A 22,035-nucleotide genomic window follows, 5' to 3' on the forward strand; every position below is an offset into this window, starting at 1 on the left:
GTGAAGAGCCAGTAATGGGATGAATTTGACCTGGAGAGATACTCAGCCACTCATGCCTCCTGAACAATTGAGCCCTGTGCAGGAAGGTGCATAGGAACATTTTTGACTTGCCAGCACTCAAGGCTTGAAAATAATCAATTCATGGCCACGAAAAGGTTTCACCTTGCAACCAGCCCAATTACTTACTTTCCAGGCATGCAAAATAGTGGCTGATTTTCCAGGTGGGAATTCGGGTTTACCTGTGTGGGTGGGGTTTGTCTCTATTTATCTCAATCTTGTGCCAGTGAGAGGCAGGGATGCAGGCAAGAGGGTAATCACTGAAAATCCAACTCTCCCAGTGAGAACTGAAAGAAAGAGAAAATGAATTACCTTCTTGTCATTAGATCCCCTAGGCCTAGAACTCTAAAACTCAGCCTCCAGTAATGATCTCGCAGACCCAGAAGCTGCCATCTCTGATTGGCCAGCAACTTCTGGCAAGACAAAGTTACAATGATGCACCAAGAATCTCATCAGTTAGTTCTTAGCAAGTGATTAGAGCTTGATCCAATGTATTTTCCGTTGGCTCAGTTGTCATTGAACATGTCTGCCTCCACACTTGGCTACAAAATGGAAAACCTTGACTATAGACTAATGTACAGAAGTAGAAGCAGGCATTCATCCCATTGAGTCCATGTCAGTTCACCTTTGAGCTACATGTTTTGTTTCCCTCTCCTACTCAGGTAGCATAATCTCCAAATATGCTTTGTTTCCTTTCAGTTTCGCAGAGTCACAGTCACAGAGCTATGCAGCATGCAAACAGGCCCTTTGGTCCACTCATCCATGCTGACCAGATATCCATAAATAAATGTGGTCCCATTTGCCAGCATTTGGTCCATATCCCCCGAAACTCTTACTATATATACCCATCCAGATGCCTTTTAAAAGTTGTAATTGTACCAGCCTCCACCACTTCCTCAGGCAGCTCATTCCATACACTCACCACCCTCTGCGTGAGAAAGTTTCCCCTTAGGTCTGTTTTAAATCTTATTCCTCTCGCCTTCAACCTAAGCCCTTTTCAGAATCACTGATTGTTTTTGCATCTGACACCCTTAGAGGCAGCAAGTTCCAGGTTATATCACTGTCTGTCTAAAAATGTTTTTTTTAATATTTACCCTTTATCTCTATACTCATCAGTCCTTTAATATCAGATAATGAGAAGAGTATTTCCTTCACTTTTGTATCTAAGCCTGCCATAATCTTATACACCCAAATTTCTCCTGTCTTCTTTGCTCCGAAACACACAAGATACAGTTAATAAGGTTGAGCAATTGAGTTGTTCTCACCTCAATAATCTACTTTTCTAATATCACACATTTCATTAAATTTCAAAGCATTCTTCTTCTGAAAATGGATAGCCATTATACCTACATGCAATACAAACAGTGTGTACAAAGTTAGCTTGATCCTTTAATCTGACGATACCTCTGTTTTGAGCAAACCGACAATTTATTGATTCGTTCATTCTGCAATGAAAGACTTCTCTTCTATGCATGAACTGGAAACCCTTCATGTCTATTGTGGTTTAAATCTTTACGCAGTGGTCAATATGGAAATTACGCGGTGAATTTTTACTGTGGGGAAAATGCAAGTTTTTGAAGTATTCTACATTGACCAGAAATATGCTTCAGTATCAATCATTTATTTGCATGGCCTTTTGGAATATATTATCCTTTAAACATTTTCAATATCAAAGTGCGGTATTTCATATTTCACTCTGTGTTGTGGCAAATACTAATTCTTGAACAACAGCAGTTTGGATGATGTTTAATGCAATGTTTAGAAATCGAAGTGAATAGCGAAAGAAAAGTAAATTGAGAATTGTGATAGAGAAGCTGAAGTCTGAGCTCTGCTATACAGAGTCTGACAGAATTGAGGTATGATAAAGGATATGACTGAGTATGGTCTTTTGAAAACAACTGCTTTGTTTCCTAGGTTCTCCCAGGAGCCCTTTGAATAGAACTGCTCTCACTTTAATCACGGTGTGCAGCTGTGTCCTAACGGTGGTATATGGAGGCCATTTGACATGCCCCCTGATGGTGAAGGTGACCTTACATGTCCCTGAACACTTCATTGCTGATGGTGAGTTTTTTTTTCCCCTTGTGAGTACTCATAGGAGACAAAAAGACTTCTCGTTGATGTTGGTTTCTTTGTACTGTTCGAATGGTGTGAATTTCCTGTGTGTTACAATACTTGGGAATTGCTCAGTACCTGCTGTGGTCTGTGTCTTGTTTCTACTCAAATCATTTTTCTCTACATTCAATACAGAGGAGAGAGCAAACATTGGTGCATGCCAGAAAATAGGAGAAAAATTATAATGCTTTGGAATGTATTTATAAAAATTAGTTGAAGTCTGGTTCGTTCATCAAGTATTTCTGCTCAGTTGGTTGATTTTGCCAGCTATCCATCTAAAACCAGCATTATCACAGTGAGATAGTACAGCATTTCAAGGATAAATTGTCGTCACAAAATTGTGTGCTAGTTTTAAAACGATTTACTGAGAAATAAGGCCTACCCAATAAAGCCAGCCATGGATCAAGCAATGGATAGTTATCAATGGCCATTTCCACAAGGTTAGCTTTTTGCCGACCTCCAAATAACTCAACAATTAATCTCTTCCTTCTGGGCATAGGGACATTACTAGAAAAATTTTATGTTTGCTTTTCAATTCATTCTTTTTCTAATTTACCAAGAAATTGTTTGCAGTACCTAAGCATAATCAGCGTAAAGTTTTAAATATATTTTGGAAGTCTTTTTCCATCATTTAAACCCAATGTACTTGCAGGTGATGGATGGACGCTGTGATTAAAAATACTTTGTTTTGCGATAGCCCCATTTTCAGATAGATTAATCAAATTTTAACTGATAATTACATTTGAATAAATGAAAGAGTTTTATTTGAAAGAAGCGTTTTACGAGATTACCAATTATGCTGGTTCAAGACAGATATTGTGTACAGCAATATTCAAATTAGTTGAGCGGGTACTCGAGAAGAAAATATACTTTAAAGCTTCTGATTACATTCAGAGCTCAAATTCTTTCAAATGTCACGTGACTCATTCAATAAATTCAGATAAAGAAAAATGATGTGAAAATAATTAATCTCTGCTGCTACCAATTTGGTAATGTTCATTGGTTTAATTTTCTTTTGCTTCCGCTTACTAATGATCCTAACGCCGTCAACTAACTGTGTTGAGCTTGAGATGTCTGTTTATGTTAAATAGTCAATTCATACCCATGTTCCTTTAAATTGCTGAAATAATCCATACCAGTTCGTAACATAAATTCAGACTAGTTATCCACCATAAATTTCATTTGAAACATAAAACAAAATAAATTCTTGTGATCATGAGGATAATTCTCTTAGTTAAGTAGTTTTCAAAATACAAGAGCAATGTTAGAGAAAACAATCAACAAATTCAGCTACATCTAGTGTCGTACTGACACCTCTGTTCTTGGCAAGGTCATGTTCAGAACCAATTGCTGTGTTGAGGAGACATTAAGTGCTGGGGAGAATTATTGTGTTTCTTTTTCTGAAGAAGTGTCTAGGCCTGAAATGTCAGCTTTCTTGCTCTGATGCTGCTTGGCCTGCTGTGTTCATCCAACTCTACAACTTGTTGTCTCAGAATTATTGTAGATTTAGAATTAACATAGAATTATTGATTGACAAGAATCGTGAGGTGCAATATGAAGTTCTTGTTTTTCCAACAGCTCCAAGTTAGCAAGTGTCTTCTGGATAAAACACATATGCTTGGCAATTGACCCTAATTGCTAAGTTTAACACAAATGATTTGAACCATACCCAAATCTATCAGCGTCCTAGTTTGGCTTGATTGGGCAGAAAGATGATTGAACCAATGGATCACATTTATAAACAAGTGTTTGGTAATTTCCTTCAACCATAAAAAGATGCAATAAAATCTATCCAAAAGTCATAGGTTCACCTTCCACTTTGGAAAGTCACTTTCCAAGTGCACTGAAAATTACCCTGGCTATGTGAATGTTCAAGATTCCCAGAAATTCATTTGCCCACGCCCTTATAATTTCATAATTCATTTCCCTGAAACATAATTGTTCATTTTTCTGTCTTTTTTCCAGTCCTTTAATGTATTTAAAATGGAGTTTAATTGTTCCAACTGAAAATGAGTTTGTCACCAAAATATTTTCAGTAATTGTGTTGTGTTCTGAACTGGTAAATAACTAGAATCATAGCGTCATTAAACCTGTATTAAAATTATTAAGAATGACTTTTACAAAACATTTTTACTCTGAAATAAAGTTTTTTTTACTGGCATACACTAGTTGGTTTGTTTAGGGAATTGTTCTTTTTTGAAAAAAAATGCTTTCCAAACCTGCCCATTAGTCCCTGTGCACCTCAAAGAAAGCATACATCAAAAATACTTCCCCACTATGATAACGGTATACATGTTTTCCTTTAAGGGATGTATCAAATTGTTGACAGTCAACAGGCTGTGATCTATTGGTCCCAGACTTATCTTCAATACACAGATCCTTGAACGTTGCCACCCAGGTTGCCAGGACTGTTAAGAAGGCATACAGTGTTTTAGCTTTTATTAATAGAGGGATCGAGTTCCGGAACCCAAGAGGTTATGGTGAAGCTGTACAAAACTCTGGTGCGGCCGCACTTGGAATATTGTGTGCAGTTCTGGTCATCGCATTACAAGAAAGGATGTGGAAGCTTTGGAAAGGGTGCAGAGGAGATTTACTAGGATGTTGCCTGGTATGGAGAGAAGGTCTTACGAGGAAAGACTGAGGGACTTGAAGCTGTTTTCATTAGAGAGAAGAAAGTTGAGAGGTGACTTAATTGAAACATATAAAATAATCAGAGGGTTGGATAGGGTGGATAGGGAGAGCCTTTTTCCTAGGATGGTGATGGCGAGCACGTGGGGGCACAGCTTTAAATTGAGGGGTGAAAGTTATAGGAGCAACGGTAGTAGATTCGCCAACTTTAGGTACATTTAAGTCGTCATTGGATAAGCATATGGACGTACATGGAATAGTGTAGGTTAGATGGGCTTGAGATCGGTATGACAGGTCGACACAACATCGAGGGCCGAAGGGCCTGTACTGTGCTGTAATGTTCTATGTCTATGTCTATGTAAATTCAGTCAATAGGCAACAGCACTAACAACAGTGGAGATCAGATGTACTTTACTAAACCTCGCATTAACTCTATCCAGAAGTAATTTAATCCTCAGATAAAGTAACCACGTTACTGTTTCAGCCCACGTTGTGTAATTACTAAGTTCATGCCAACCAGAAGAACATAACAGTATTCCTGAGCCACCTCAATCTGTGGAATCTTGCAATTGTCGGGGTCAGTTTTGTTGTCAGGATCTGAGTTAGAAATCACACAACACCAGGTTATAGTCTAACAGGGTTATTTGTAAACATAAGTTTACGGAGCGTTGCTAAATAAACGTGTTGGACCATAACCTGGTGTTGTGTGATTTCTGATCTTGTCCATTATAGTCCGACACCAGCACCAACACATCAGGATCTGAGCTGGGTCAATTCAATCTTGCACATTACAGCAGTTGATGAAGACACGAGCACAAGTGTTTTTGAATGCACATTATTGATTGAAACAGGTGATCTTGGAGATAGCCTCTATCTGAAGCCCGGTGCATGTTTATAAAGATGGTTCATCTTCCTTTGCCCAAGCTCAGGTCCACTGCTGTTCATCTCCTAAAATTACAGGTTAAAGTATTAAAAGGCAAATGCGACAATTAGTTAAAGTATTTACATAAGTTTACACAGGGAGTATTACATATAAAATGATGTTTAAGATTATTTTCTGTTAAATGACAAGTGAGTACAAAGTCAGGACTAAACTGAGGGGAACAAAATCAGGGGAACAAAACTTTGGTGAAGATGCCGTGGCTTATGACTGCAGTGAAGTTAGCGATATAGTAAAATTGTACAGGGTAACTGGCTGTCAGAGCGACATCAAAGTTCTAAAATGATTATCTGTTGAGGCTGATGTGTTGGAAGTGAGGAAGTAGTGGTTCACTGGTGCTGGAGGACTGTAAGGCAATTGCAGGTTCTGCGGGCAATGGCAATGGCAACACAGGCTTTCAGCAGAATGGTTTAGGTTTTGGGAAAACACTAATCCCTAATTTAAAGGCTTTGAGTAAGATGTCAAAATAGCAGGTTTTAAGGAAACAGGCCAAAATTGAAAATAACTCCTAGTTTTAAAATGAGATGGTCAGATTTCTTTTTCTTGACTGCAGGTGTGAGTGATAACAATGTTTTTGAAAGATGTTTCGCACATACAATTTGTGAGCTCCTTTGTGAGGAGGTGAAGATGGACAGTGAAGTAGAAAGTGTTCAAATTAGATTTACATCTGAGAAGTTTGCAGTTGTGCCTACTCTCTGAAATGATCTTCGTGGACTAGGCTGCGGGGCCGGCAATAGGATGCAGATTGTGGTAATGGAGCCATTTTTGGCAATGTGTAGCCAAGCTACATGATCAGCAAGTGACACCCCAGTGCTCAGCTGGATGAACACAGCAGGCCTGGCAGCATCAGAGGAGCAGGAAGGCTGACGTTTCGGGTCAGGACCCTTCATCGGAAATGGGAGCAAGTGCAATCTTTTGGATCTGAGATCACCGTACTGTGCTGGGAGGAAAGACAAATTGCCTGGGATCTTGTGGGCCCAAAGCCTGGGTTTAGAATTGACCCAGACTTTAAAGTCATGAGGCTAAGAAGAGTATACTTTTCTGAAGAAATATAATGATCACAAGATTCCACTTATTGCAGGATTATGGTAAATTGAATGAGGCTCAAAAACAAATTCAGTTCAGGTGACATGCTAACTGGAGAAGTCAGTACAGAATGTACATCAATGTGGATTTTCATGTGGGACTGAATAAATTTGTTTCTTTAAGACTAAAAACTGCGTTTAAATAGTTCATTGAAATCTCTGCATGTGACTGCAGTGAACACTTTAGTCCTTAATGATTTCTGCATTGGCTTAATGTATGGCTTGTGAAATTAAGGGCAGGAAAAGGATTTCAATAATTTTAAGGCCATTTCTTTCCAACCAAAGCAGAACCTGCAAGTATTTTTGTTCTAAATATAACTTTATGAGGAAAGCATATTGATCTGGAAAACAAGATTCTGCTCCTTTACTTTCCCATTCTGCAGGGAGAGTTGTATATATTGCAGTAATCTTGGCGATGGATGACAAATATTATCATGATAAATGGAGGTAATTCACATCAGTAACAAAATTTTAATCAATGCCTCTGCATTAATCCCTATTATTCTTGGGAAAAGACTCTTAATTCCCGGCGGTGTGCCAGCAGGAAATGATCTTTTGCATTATTGTACTTATTATTAATGTTGTATTCAGCTAGTACAGAACACACATTGGAACGAGGTGTATTTGAATTTGGTTTCTTAGTGGAATAATAATCTGCTGTAAATGATGTTAAGAGTATCAATAATACTCTTGATTTCTGCAATACACATTGTACAGAATATTAGCAATAATATATACTGAGCTTTTTATCGTACAATAACCTGTTCATAACACAACATGCCAGCTATTGATCAAATACCTTCAAACACTTTCAAATATTTTCAAGAACTGTGGTCCAAGCAGTCATTATTTGAACTAATATCTTCCTGACCCTAAGTATAAAGCTCACTCAACTTTATTCCATCGCCCACCCATTCTAGCCAATTTACCCATCCGATATCTCCTCAAGCTAATCTGACAACCTGACCCAACTTTAGCTAAGCCAACTACACCCCAACCTGACTCTCCCTAGCCATCCAAGTACTCCCCAGACTTGGACCAACTGCAACCTCCTGCCTACAAACCACCCAACCTGATAGCCACAAGGAGCAATTTCCTATGATTGTTTGACACCTATGATTACCCCTCAACCTGTCCCACCTCAAACTATATGCCATCAGCCACTCCAATTGCCCCTGACTGCCTGACTATCAGCTCTCCAGCTCTCATGCATTACCAGTTGAATTTCACTCTCAGAGTTCCCCACTACCCCTGTCCCCTGACCACTGTCTATCCTCTCATTCCCAATTGTTCATTCACCCAACATACTCGCCTTACCACCTCAACAAACTGTGCATCCACTCAGTCAACAACTTGCCCATTCACTCCCTCTGACTTTCACTCGTTCATTTGATGCCACATACTGATTTCTTTAAAAAAACTTGTACATAGAAAGACTTGAATGAATATTACAGGTAAACCATAAAAAAGTGAGTGTGTCCTCCGTTCTTGACTCTACTGCCATTTGCTGGACTTGCCCAGGAGCTATTTCACTGCCAAACAAGTTCAGAAGAGCCCAAAAGCAATGGACTGAACAAGTCTGGGAAGTCTTGGGTGGCAGTGCATGTAGCATTCCCACTGATCAGAATATTTGAACTGTTTCATCCACTTTTTGCTTCGACACTCATTTGTTATCTCGCAGGATTCAATGAGTTTTGTAGTATGCATATATGTCTCAGTAGCTCTTTGCAACCACAAGTGAAGCCCATGGAACTGCTCCATGTAGATACCCATTTCACAGCCTCCAGTTCGAAGCTCTCCCATCATTGGCAGAGATGATGACTTGGAGCTGCAGTTGCAATGTGTAGAGCGTGCATTATATTAAATTAATACTTACCGACAAGTTAGAAACAAAAAATTCCTTGAACCATAATCTACTTTAATTTAATTCTAATTGTTTTCAGTGACAAATGAACATCTCTTTATTGAATGATTCATTGGCAGAGACTATGACTTGGAGCTGCAGTTGCAATGTGTAGAGTGTGCATTACATTAAATTAACATTACATTACATTAAATTGCATTAAAATGAACATCTCTTTATTGAATGATTCTTGTCTGTTTGAATCCTGAATACCTGTTGTTTTTGACGTCGCTGTCCATCAAACAGGTTTATGAACGGATGTTTTAATGAGGAGGAAAAACAATTGCGTTGAACAGGTACCTTTAACTTTTACCATTCTCTGTTGTTCAGGGAGCAGTTTTGTTGTCAGCGAGGGAAGTTTTCTGGATGTGTCCGATTGGTTAAATCCTGCCAAATTATCGCTGTTCTATCAAATCAACTCCACATCTCCATGGACAAGAGACCTTTGTGGGCAAAGGACATTAGAGCCATGTGAACATCTTTGCGATGAGGAAACGGGTGAGTTATGAATCCTGTAACATCAATCAACCACGCTTTCCAAAGTGAAATTATTGGTGCTTATTTATTTAGTTCTGAGTTTCTGATGCTATTTTAGCCATCTTTTCAGGTGCACTAAATATTCCTTTCACTCTAAAATTAGATGGAATGGCACTGTAGAACCACATTTTTTTGTGTGATCTGACAGTTTCAGCTGCTGCTTGGCTGTTGAGGGTAAATAACTTTTCCTTATCCTCGTTGAGACAAGTTTAATAACAAGACTTCTGGATGTATATTTTAACTTCAAGATGAAACATGAGATATGCAGCTACAGCAAGCAAATAGGGAGAGACAACACAGGAGAGCTGAAGGAAGACAGCAGGCCAGGCAGCATCAGAGGAGCAGGAAAGTTGACATTTCGGTCGGGACCCTTCTTCAGAAATGGGGAAGGGGAAGGGAGCTGGAAAGTAAATAGACAGTCGGTGTGAGAGTGGGGAACGTAGTTGGGATGGTGATAGGTGAGTGCAGATAGGGAGTTATGGGGATTGGACAGTGGATGGATGTGGCGGGTAGGTGGGAGGGAAGATGGACAAGTTGTGTCAGGTCAAGAAGGTGGGGATGAGAGGGAGGGTTGGACATGGGAGAAGGCCGGAGGTTGGGAAGATTTTAAAACTGGTGAATTCTATGTTTAGGCCATTGGACTGTAGGCTCCTGAGGCGGAATATGAGGTGCTTCTCCTCTAGTTTGTGGCTGGTGTCATTGTGGCACAGGGTGAGGCCCAGGATGAACATGTCACCCAGGGAGTGGGACGGGGAGTTGAAATGGTTTGCGACTGGAAGGTGTTGTCGTTTGTCACGTGCAGAGCACAGAAGCTCTACAAAATGGTCTCTGATTCTACCCTTGTTTTCACTGACGTAGAAGAGGCCACATCAGGAGCAGGGGATACCGTTGATGGATGTGCAGGTGAAACCCTATCTGATATGAAAGCTTTGCTTTGTGCGTTGGATGGAGGTGAAGGGGGAGGTGTACGGGCAGTTGTAGCATGGAAAGGTGCTGGGTGTGAACATAAGAACATAAGCACTAGGAGCAGGAGTAGGCCGTTCAGCCCTTCGAGCCTGATCTGCCACTCAATAAGATCGTGGTTGATCTTTTCATGGACTCAGATCCACTTAACCGCATTCTCACCATATCTCTTAATTCGTTTATTGTTCAAAAAAAATCTACCTTAGCTTTACTGAAGTAGCGACAACTACTTCACTGGGCAAGGAATTCCATAGATTAACAACCCTCTGGATGAAGAAGTTCCTTCTCAATTCAGTCTTAAATCTGCTCCCTCTAATCTTGAGGCTGTGCCGTCTTGTCCTAGCTTCACCTGCCAGTGGGAACGTCCTCTCTACTTCTATCTTATCGATTCTCTTCATAATTTTATATGTTTCTATAAGATCCCCCTCAATCTTCTGAATTCCAATGAATATAATCCCAATCTACTTAGTCTCTCTTGATAATCCAACCCTCTCAACACCGGAATCAACCTAGTGAACTTCCTCTGCATCCGCTTCAGTGCCAGTACGTCCTTCCTCACGTAAGGAGACCAAAACTGCACACAGTACTCTAGGTGTGGCCTCTCCAGCACCTTGTACAGCTGCAACATAACCTCTCTGCTTTTAAACTCAATCCCTTTAACAATGAGGAACAAAATTCCATTTGCTTTCCTAATTACTTGTTGTACCTGCAGACCAACCTTCTGTGATTCATGGACAAGGACACCCAGGTCCTCATATCAGCATGCTGCAACATTTTACCATTTAAGTAATAATCCCTTTTACTATTATTCCTACCAAAATGTATGACTTCACATTTATTTACATTGTATTCCATCTGCCAGACCTTTGCCCACTCACTCAATGTATTTGTGTTCTTCTGCCAAGTTTCACAGTCCTCTGCACACTGCTCTGCTACTCATCTTAGTGTCATCTGCAAACTTTGACACGCTACACGTGGTCCCCAACTCCAAGTCATCTATATAAATTGTAAATAATTGCAGTCCCAACACCGATCCCTGACCTGAGGCACACCACTAGTCTCTGATTGCAAGCCAGAATAACACTCATTTATTCCCACTCTTTGCTTCCTGTTAGTCAACCAATCCTCTATCCATACTAATACTTTACCCCCAACGCCATGCATCCTCATCTTATGCAGCAGCCTCTTGTGCAGCACCTTGTCGAAGGTGTGGTGGGGCTAGAGGGGAGTTTGGAGCGGACGAGGGAGTCATGAAGAGAGCGGTCCCTACAAAAGGCAGATGGGGTGGGGAGGGAAATATCTCTTTGGTGGTGGCGTCAGATTGTAGGTGGCGGAAGCGGCGGAGAATGATACGTTGAATGTGTAGGTTGGTGGGGTGATATGTAAGGACAAGGGGGATTCTGTCCTTATTTTTGTTGGGGGGAGGGGATGTGAGGCAGAAGTGCGGAAACTAAGAGATGGTGTTGAGGGCATTTATGATTACCAGAGGAGAGAAGTTGTGGTCCTTGAAACAGAAAGACATCTGGGATATCTGTGAGTGGAACCCACCATCTTGGGAGCAGACGCGGCAGAGGCAGAGAAATTAGGAGTAGAGGATCATGTTCTTGCGGGAGGGTGGGTGAGAGGAGGTGCAGCTGTGGGAGTTGGTGGGCTTGAAATAGATGTGCGTTTTGAGGCAGTGACCAGAGACGGAAACAGAGAGTTCCAAGAAGAAGAGGGAGGTATCTGAGATGGTCCACGTGAATTGTCCGTCACTTCTGGCACCTACAATCTGACCCCACGACCAAAGAGACATTTCCCTTCCTATTCGTATCTGCCTTTCATAGAGACCGCTCACTTCATGACTGCTTCATCCAATCTACACTCCCCAGTAGCCCCACCACAACCAGCACCTTTCCATACAACCATAGGAAATGTTACACCTGCCCCTATACCTCCCCCCTCACCTCCATCCAAGGCCCAAAGCAAACCTTTAATATCAGACAGGGGTTCACCTGTACATCTTTCAACTTGGTCTGCTGTATCCATAGCTCCCGATGTGGCCTTTTCTACATCAGTGAGACTATACGAAGACTTGGAGACCATTTTGTAGAGCATCTGCAATGTGTACGCGACAAACAACAACACCTTCCAGTTGCCAACCACTTTAACTCCCTCTCCCATTCCCTGGGTGACATGTCCATCCTGGGCCTCCTCCAGTGTCACAATGATGCCACCGCAAACTGGAGGAGCAATACCTCATATTCCACCTCAGGATCCTACAGCCCACTGGCCTAAATATGGAATTGACTAGTTTTAAAATCTCCCCACCCCAACCTCATCCCATGCCCAACCCTCCCTCTCACCTCTGCCTCCTTAACCTGACACGACCTGCCCATCTTGTCTCCCACCTATCCTCCCCTCCCACCTCACTGTCTAATCCTCCCCACTGCCTACCTGCACTCAGCTATCACCGTCTTATTTGCCTTACCAGCCCCACCCCTCCTCTCCCTGTTTATTTCCTAGCTCCCTGCCCCCTCCCCATTTATGAAGAAGGGTCCTGACCTGAAATGTCAACTTTTTTGCTTCTCTGATGCTGCCTGGCCTGCTGTGTTCCTCCAGCTCCACACTGTGTTGTCTCTGACTCCAGCATCTGTAGTTCTTGCTATCCCTAAGCAAATAAGTTACTGGATTTGTTTACAAATTTCCCTGATTTAAGTTTTCAAAATGAATATCAACTTCAACCCTCCATGGGTGGGGGATAGTTGACAACTTGAACTAAAAGCATAATCTTTAGTTGAGGTGACAGTATAAGTTTTTCACTGAGCATTGTCATAAAGATCACTCTGTCAGTCAGAAGTCAGATCAAACTTTGGACTCATGAAGTAAAACCAACTCTCACTTGTTTTGTTCTGGTCATTTTTATGATTCTTCTTGGGTGTAGAAATTGCTTTGAAAAGGTCGATGGCTGGTCTGTTGACCAAGCTGGCTTCTGTTATAAACATACTGATGATTCTATTTGATACCAATTCCCGAACTAAGTTTCGTGCATGACTGTTAGCACCTAACCTCTACATTTGGTTAGCTCTTATCACTGAATGTCTTGTCATCATTGAGTTCAATGTTTTGGCAATGGGCTATGGGTAGTGAGGGTGATACTGTAGTTGGCAAATTTGGATTGCCTTCAGCAAGGGAATCTGGCATCTGCACATTGCCATGCCCTTTGAGGCACTGAATAACTTGGCAGCTGGGTGATCCTTTGACCCATTTCAGTGACCAATTAAGGAAGGCTAACACCATTTGGCAACCTCCCAGTGGATTTTGGGAAACAGGATGTACTCCTTGATGTGTGTTCATCCAATCTGGGTGTTGCAAATACCAGGAGATGTCTCATTCAAAAAAGCATAACTTCTTCATGGGTTTTTACAATATGAGTCATCATCTAAAAACTGGACCTTTATACCAATTAAATGATTTGTAACTGGTTTTGATCTACAAGGACTTCAGCTGTATGCCCGAGAGGAACAGGGAATCAATGACAACAGCTTCTGGGTTTCCACATTTAACTGCAAAAGTGTGAATGCCTGACGTTAGTCTCAGTTTCAAGGAGTCAAAACAGCAAATTCTGACCATCTCCATAACGACAAGAGCCAGGGCACGTGTTTAAAATAAGGCTTGTTGATCAGAAAATGGACACTGGATGAAGGAGATGAAGAGTGTTTTTTTTCTGCAAACCTCGGTTCCTCAGCTACAACCAAAAATAACATCTGGTCTTTCATTCCTGCTGTTTGTGGAATCTTGCATAATTGTTTTTGGCATAATAGTCCATAAATATTTGGTCCACGTTTTTGTGCATTGCTGAAACAATTTCCTGATACATTGTCCAAAGATTTTGAACTTGAGCTCACTGCAGGACTTGAACAAAAAAAGTCCAGCTGACACTAAAATGCCATACTAAGGGAATGCTGCACTGTGAGGTACTGTCTTTCATAGCAAATGTTAGACTGAGCCCTGTCAACTTTTCCATGTGGACATGGCAGATCTCACTTGAAGCACAAGGGATTATTGCATGATGCTGCAGCTGATATGTAGCCCTCAACCAAAATGTCTAAAGTAGATTAATTGAACCCATTATTATTCTTGGACCTTAGTCATAAATTGGTTTGCTGTTCCAACATTAAAACAGTAAGTATGACTTCAAAAGTGACACATTGGCTCCAGGAGTCCTTTTGGGACCGCTAGAATCTTGGAAATTGCTATATGAATGCAAGTTCTTCTTTCTGTTCTGAAATGTGCTTTGAAGGATTCAAAAGTTCCACTTTCCACCCAGCCTGCCAGCATTAATGATTTGTTTGCTAGCAATATACGTGACAACACAAATTTTCTGAAGTTTGTGTCACATGGAGACAGGGCAATTAAGAAGACATATAGCATGCTTGTCTTCATTGCTCAGACCTTGGGATGTCATGCTGAGGTTGTACAGGATGTTGGTGAGGCCCCTTCTAGAGTGCGGTGTCTAGTTCTGGTTGCCCTGTTGTAGGAAGGATATAATCAAGCTGTAGAGGATTCAGAAAAGATTTATCAGGATTTTGCTTGGAATGGAGGGTTTGAGTAATAAGGAGAGGCTGGAAAGGCTGGGACTATTGTCACACGAGCATAGGAAGTTGAGGGATGGCATTATAAAGGTTTATAAAATCATGAGGGGTATAGGTAAGGTGAATGACAGGTGCCTTTTCCGAGTTCAGGACTGGAGGGCATATTTTTAAGGGGAGAGGAGAAAAAAATTAAAAAGACATGACGGGTAACTGTTTTTCCACAAGAGTGTGGTTCATATATGGAATGAACTTCTGGGGAAGTAGTGGATGTGGGTTGAGTTAAAATACATTTAGAAAGTACAAGAATAAGAAATGTTTGGAGGAAATGAGGCAGGTAGGGCATGTTTATTTCAGGATTATTGTCAGCATGGACTGGTTTCTTTCAGTGCTGTATGATTGTAACTACTTTTGTGCTGTTTGCTGCATTTCATGTGATATCTGGATAAGAGAGCTTTAATGAGCAAAATAGCATTGATGTGAGCTCCAAGTAATGCTGTCCACAGGATTCGGAAATTCATTCACCTGAACATAGTCGCAAATATCTAGGCCATAGGTCATGTTAATATTTTTGAGATGGTTTTTAGTTTTGAGAATATTAACATTGTAAAAGATAAGGGAACTAAAAGGCTGTGCTTTCAAGATTTTGGAATGTCTCTCAGTGGCAAGGTTAAAAGGTGAAGATTTTTTGATAATAAAGTGAGAATGGAAGAGATTGAGCCGTCGAAAAGCAAGGGAGCTCATTAGGTAAAGTACTGGAGACGTGATGTCTGCAAACTTTGCAAAGAAGGACACTTCAGAGATATTTCTTCTAGTTTTGCAAGTAAGAGTTAATTTAGTTTAAAGGTGTTCAGTGAACACTGAAACGTTGTTACATTCATTTACTTAATCAGAACAAAGAAGAGATTATGAGTAAGCGATAATTGACTTAAAGGTCAGTTTGAGGACCTTCAAGAGCAGGCAATATCATTATGCAGATTGGTGGAGCAAAGGAATGGCTTCTGGTTTCAATTTCTCTGGGTTTTTGCTGACATAGCTAGTTGCAGCTTGGAACAGATGTATGTGTTTCGCAGCTCATTGAGAAAAGATAGCAAATAAATTAATTAGCTTGGCGAAGGCAGTAGGTAGTTTGTTTTCTATTGAACATGGGCATTGTTAGTTGAACCAGTATTAATTGCCCATCCTAGTTGCCCTTGAGAATGTGGTGGTGAGTTGCCTTCTTGAACCACTGCAGTTTGGGTGCTGTAGCTAAACCCACAATACCCTAAGGGAGGCAATTCTAGGATTTTGACTCAGTAACAGTGAAGCAACAGCAATATATTTCCTGGTCAGGATGATGATTGGTTTTGAGGGGTTCTTGCAGATGGTGCTGTTCCCATGTATTTGTGGCAGTTGTTTGTCTTGATTAAAGTGGTCATAGGTTTGGAAGGTGCTGTCCGAGGGGCTTTGATGAAGTTCTGCAGTACATCTTTTAGACTGGACACATTGCTGCTAATGAGCATCGGCGCTGGAGGAAGCAAATATGTGTGTATGTTTTGCCAATCAAGTGAATTGCCTTGTTCTGATGGTTTCAAGGTTCTTGAGTGTTATTGGATTTACACCCATTCTAGAAGTGCAGAATGTTCCAGCCCACTTATGACTTGTGCCTTGCAGGCGGTGGACAAACTTTGGAGACTCAGGAGGTGAGTTACACACTGCAATATTCCCAGCCTATGTCTTGGTCTTGCAGTATTTTTTATGATTTGTTCATGGGATGGGGGTGTCACTGGCAAGGCAACATTTATTGCTCATCAGGCAGTTAAGAGTCAGCTACATTGCTGTGGGTCTGGAGTCACATGTAGGCCAGACCAGATAAGGATGGCAGATTCCTTCCACAAAGGACAATAGTGAACCAGCTATGTTTATTCTAACAATCGACAGTGGATTCATGGTCATCATTAGACTCTTAGTTCCAGATATTTATTGAATTCAAACTCCACCATCTGCCGTGGCGGGATTCGAACCTGGGTCCCCAGAACATTACCTGGGTCACTGGATTAATAGTCCAGCAACAATACCACAAGGCTATTGCCTCCCTATTATAAGTCCGCTTGAATTTATGGTCAATGGTAACGCAAAGGATGTTGATAGTGGGGGCATCAGTATTCGTAATACCATTGAATGTCAAGGAGCAATTGTTAGATTGTCTCTCTTATTGAAGATGGCCATTGCCTGGTATTTGTGTGGTGTGAATATTACTTGTCACTTGTTATCCCAAACCTGGATATTGTCCAGATCTTGTTGCATTTGAACATGGAGTATCAGCTTCAATATCTGGGGAATTGTGAATTATGCTAAATATTATGCAATCATTGGCAAACATCCCCACTTTTGACCTGATGATGAAGGGAATGTCATTGATGAAGCAGCTGAAGATGGGCAGCATGGTGGCTCAGTGGTTAGCCCTGTTGATTCACAGCGCCAGAGACCTGCGTTCGATTCCAGCTGCAGCCGACTGTCTGTGTGGAGTTTACACGTTCTCCTCGTGTCTGCGTGGGTTTTCTCCAGGTACTCTGGTTTCCTTCCACAGTCCAAACATGTGCAGGCTAGGTGGATGGCCATGCTAAATTGCCCATAGTGTTCAGGGATGTGTAGATTAAGTGGGTTATAAGGGTATGGGTCTGGGTGGGATGCTCCAAAGGTCGCTGTGGATGTGTTGGGCCAAAGGGCCTGTTTCCAAACTGCAGGGATTCTGTGATCTATAAGATGGTTGGTTCCAGGAGACTACCCTGAGGACCTCCTGCAGAGATGCCCTGGAACTGAGATGACTGACCTCCAACAATCACAACGATCTTCCTATATGTCAGTTATGACTTCAACTCGCAGCAAGTTTGTCCTCTAATATCCATTGTTTCCGGTTTTGCTAGGGCATGTTTATGCTATACTCAGATGAAAGCAGCCTTGATGCAAGGGCTGTCACTCTCACTTCATCTTTAGAATTCAGCTCTTTTGTCCATGTTTGTATGTTTTGTCCATGTTTGAACCAAGGCTGTAATGAGGTCAGGAGCTAAGTAGTCCTGGCAGAACCTAAACTGGGCATCACTGAGCAGGGTTTTGCTGCGCAAATGTCACTTGATAGCACTGTTGATGACACCTTCTATCTCTTTACTGATGGTCGAGAGTAGACTGATGGAGCGGTAATTCCCTGTGTTGGATTTGTCCTGCTTTCTGCCTGTAGGACATACCTGGGCAATTCTACCTGTCGGGTAGATGCTTATGTTGTAACTGAGCTGGAAAAGTTTGGCTTGGGGAGTGGCAAGTTCTGGAGCACAAACCTTCAGTACAATTGCTGGAATGTTGTCATGGCCCAGAACATTTGCACGATCTAATACCTCCAATCATTTTTTGATATCAGTGGAGTGAATCGAATTGGTTAAAGACTGGGGAGAGATAATCGGAACTGAAGATGCTGGAGAATCCAAGATAACAAAGTGTGGGGCTGGATGAACACAGCAGGCCAAGCAGCATCTTAGGAGCACAAAAGCTGACGTTTCGGGCCTAGACCCTTAATCAGAAAAAAAGGGTTTTTTTCTGATGAAGGGTCTTGGCCGGAAATGTCAGCTTTTGTGCTCCTAAGATGCTGCTTGGCCTGCTGTGTTCAATCAGCCCCACACTTTATTATCTTGGTTGAAGACTGGGATTTGTGATGCTGGGGAGCATTGGAAGAGGCCAACATGGATCATTCACTTGGCACTTCTGGGCTGAAGACAAATTTTTTCTTTGACCTTATGGAATTTGGGTGCAACCCAATCTCAGTTTGAATCTCTGTGATGGAATAGATTTCCTAGTTTGAGGCCAGTGGAAGAATACACAGTGGTCCCAACAGAATCTTGTGAAAACAGAAATAATCAGCACATTTTCTTGGAAGTTTCTTAGAATCCCTACAGTGTGGAAATAGGCGTTTTGGCACTACAAGCCCACACTGACCCTCAGAGCACCACACCCAGACCCAAGCCCTTATAGCCTACCCAATCTACACAATGGGGGAATTAGCGTGGCTAATCCACCTAAACTGTACACCTTTGGATTGTGGGAGGAAACCCATGCACCTAGAGGAAACCTACACAGAGAGAATGTGCAAACTCCGCACAGACAGTCACCTGGGAGTGGAATTGAACCCAGGCCCTTGGTGCTGTGAGGCTGCAGTGCTAACCACTGAGACACCATGCTGCTGCTATAGTGCCCAAATACTTGGAACACAGGACTAAAATATTCGTTCTCAAAAGCAGGTAAATTGAAGTTTTACCTCTGAGAATATTGGAACTAAGGAGAATTCTCAGCGGGCTTATATAGTGCTTATGGGTGGTCCCCACAGAAGCAACTGTGAGATTGGTCTGGCTTGTCAGAGAATTCTTGGGAGACGTTAGATGTAAACCTGATTGCATAACAGGCATATTATAATCCATATTGTAACTAGTTTAACCTTTATTATTAAATTACAGAATATTTAATAACATTTGTTTCAAGAAAAGCAAAATATTAGTTCTCAACAAGTTACTTCGATTTTTTCCTGAACTGTTTACAGTTCCTAACCAAACCATGACAACATCAGTAAACTTCATTGCATGAGTTTAGAAAGTGAAAGGAAGCAATTAGTGAACATGAGACATGAAGCATCTGTGTATATGGCATCACCCTGTAGCGCCAGATAGCTAAGCTGCTTATCAGTGTAGACAATAGTGACGTAGACAGATTTGAAGAGCTTCCAATCTCACCATTCCAAATGATCCTCCAATTGCCCTTGTCAAGCATTTGGCAAGCATCCTTCTTCAGCTCAGTAAGTAATTGCCTGAAGACTTATCCCTTCTCGTTCAGGATGTTTCATCGTGTGCTGTTTGTTTTTGCAAAAATAGAGGAGGTGACGAATTGAGTGTTTTTCATAAATACTTGCAAGATATAAGATTAATTGCAAGCTTCCCTCCATCCCAAGGTTAGATCTGGGAATGTCAACTGATAGCCATGCTTAGTTCAATATGCAATTCCTTACATATTGAAGCATTTCAAACTGGCATGTTACAAGTCCCAGGCATTATTCAAGGTTTGACTGATTAGTGGCAAACAGCAACTGTGCCACATAAATGATCGGAAATCATCTCTCCAATGAGAGCTAGCTAACATATGGTGGCACTGCGAACACCAAATCCAACAACATTCAAGAAACTGGACACCACCCAGAGAAGCAAATAGCCTATTTGATTGGCAAGGTGTCCACATCAGAAATATTCATTCCTGATGCATCATGGATGCACAATGTACCATCTGTAAGTTAGAAAGCACATCCCGTTTCTTTGATATCACCTTCCTACACCGCTCCATCAGAAGGACGAGGGCAGCAGATGTGTAGGGGCATTACCACTTACGGGTTTCTCTTCATGCCTCACATGGTTCTGGCTTAAATATATTATCATTCCGTGAATAAATTAAGCAAACCTATTTTGTGGGAATACCAAGAACAAAGAACAATCTTTGAGCAGGCTAAGTGAAGAGGTTGAGATCAAAACATGGTTCCAGCATGTAAGCTTTTAGCAGATGCATATGATTCACTCCCCTTGCTGCCGTGTAAAAATAAAACGCAATTTGTGCTCATTACAAAATTATCTAAGTGTGTGAATCAAATGAGAAGAAGTGTAAATGCAGCATTGTCGTAGTTGGAAGGAATACGCGATTTGTAATGATTTAACTCATGGGAGGTGGACATCGCTGGATTTGCCAGTGTTCATTGTCCATTCTTTTTCACCCTTGCAAAGATTAGAGCAAGCTGTCTTTTTGAACCACAGAGGTCTACATGGAGTAGGCAGATCTATGATGCTAACAGGAAGGGAATTCCAGGATTTTGACCCAGCAACAGTGAAGGAACGTCAATGTATTTCCAAGCCAGGATGATGAGTAAGTTGGACGGGAACTTGCAGGTGGAGGTGTTCCCGTCTATTTATTGCTTTTGCACTTCTGGATTATTGTGATTATGTGTTTGTGAGGTTCTTTTGAAGGATCTTTGATGAATTTCTGCAGCACACCTTGCAGATAGTATACACTCATGTTACTGAGCATCAGTGACAGAGGGACTGACCATTTGTGATATGCTGCCAATCAAGTTGGTGCTCTGTTTTGGAATTTTGCCAAGCTTCTTGAGTGTTGTTGGAACTGCACTCATCCAGGCAAATGGGGCATATTCCATCACACTCCTGACTTGTAGCTCGCAGATAATAGACAGACTTTGGGAATCTGGAGCCGACTTAATCACTGCATGATTCCTTGTTTCTTTCCTGCTCTTGCAGCCACAGTATGTATACGATCAATTCAGTTCAGTTTCTGGTCAATGGTAACAAGCAGGATGTTGATAATGGAGAGATTCAGAGATGATGAGACCATTGAATGTCAAGGAACATGAGCCAGATTCTCTCTTGCTGTAAATGGCCCTTACCAGACACTAATGAGGTGTGGATATTACTTGCTGTTGGTCCTGGATATTGTCCAGGTCTTATTACATTTGGAAATGAGGAGTCACAAAAGATGCTGAATATTATGCAGTTCCAGGGGGGTAAAGACAAGTGCCAATAGTTCTGTGGGCATAGAGGGAATTGCATCAAACCCCATAAGAAATATAACATTGAGAAATAAATACAGCAGTGCGTCATACTCACCTGGTGCCCAGGTCAGTATTCCAAATCTCTCCCAGCATATCTTGGAAATGACACTCCTTGCAGTTTTAAGTCTGTCAGGTTCTTCCAAGTAATCAGTTACATTTACCTGGCCTCACACCTGACACCACTGAGAAAGAGGACCTATCTGTGACTTTCAGCTGCTTTAACTCTGCAGGTCTGAACCTGATTGAGTAATGGTAGACAAAACAGGAGGCTGGAAGAACACATGAGGGCTGGGCAGCATCTGGAGGAAAGGAGCAGTCAACATTTCATGTATTATCCTTCTTCCGGGCTGGATGTGGGGGTCAAGGGAGCTGCAGATAAGGGGGAGGGAAAAGGGGTGGAGGTGGAATGGTGGCGATAGGCGGACACTGGTGGTAGGTACGACCTGGTTGGGCGATGGGAGGGATGAATCCAGTTGGTGGCTGGAAGGCAGGGTCAGAAAGTGGAATGGAAGGGAGGAGGTGAGGCTGGAAGAGAGATAGAGAGATGGATGGGAAGGTTATTTGAAATTGGAGAACTCAATGTTGAGTCCTCCATGATGCAGGGTGCTCAGGTG

General features: G+C 41.7%; 1 protein-coding gene across 3 annotated transcripts in view; it reads left to right on the top strand.

Annotated features, from left to right (window-relative positions):
- Positions 1–22,035, top strand: part of LOC125465340 (astrotactin-2-like) — a 1,528,414-nt gene that overhangs the window by 642,637 nt on the left and 863,742 nt on the right. For all 3 annotated transcript variants that reach the window (XM_048558686.2, XM_048558687.2, XM_048558689.2), the window contains 2 exons: positions 1,972–2,118; positions 9,056–9,223. In XM_048558686.2, coding sequence (XP_048414643.1) covers positions 1,972–2,118; positions 9,056–9,223 — 315 coding nt within the window. The remainder of the gene's footprint in view (positions 1–1,971; positions 2,119–9,055; positions 9,224–22,035) is intronic.

The sequence above is a fragment of the Stegostoma tigrinum genome, chromosome 29 (genome assembly GCF_030684315.1).
Source record: "Stegostoma tigrinum isolate sSteTig4 chromosome 29, sSteTig4.hap1, whole genome shotgun sequence".
Lineage (NCBI taxonomy): Eukaryota > Metazoa > Chordata > Chondrichthyes > Orectolobiformes > Stegostomatidae > Stegostoma > Stegostoma tigrinum.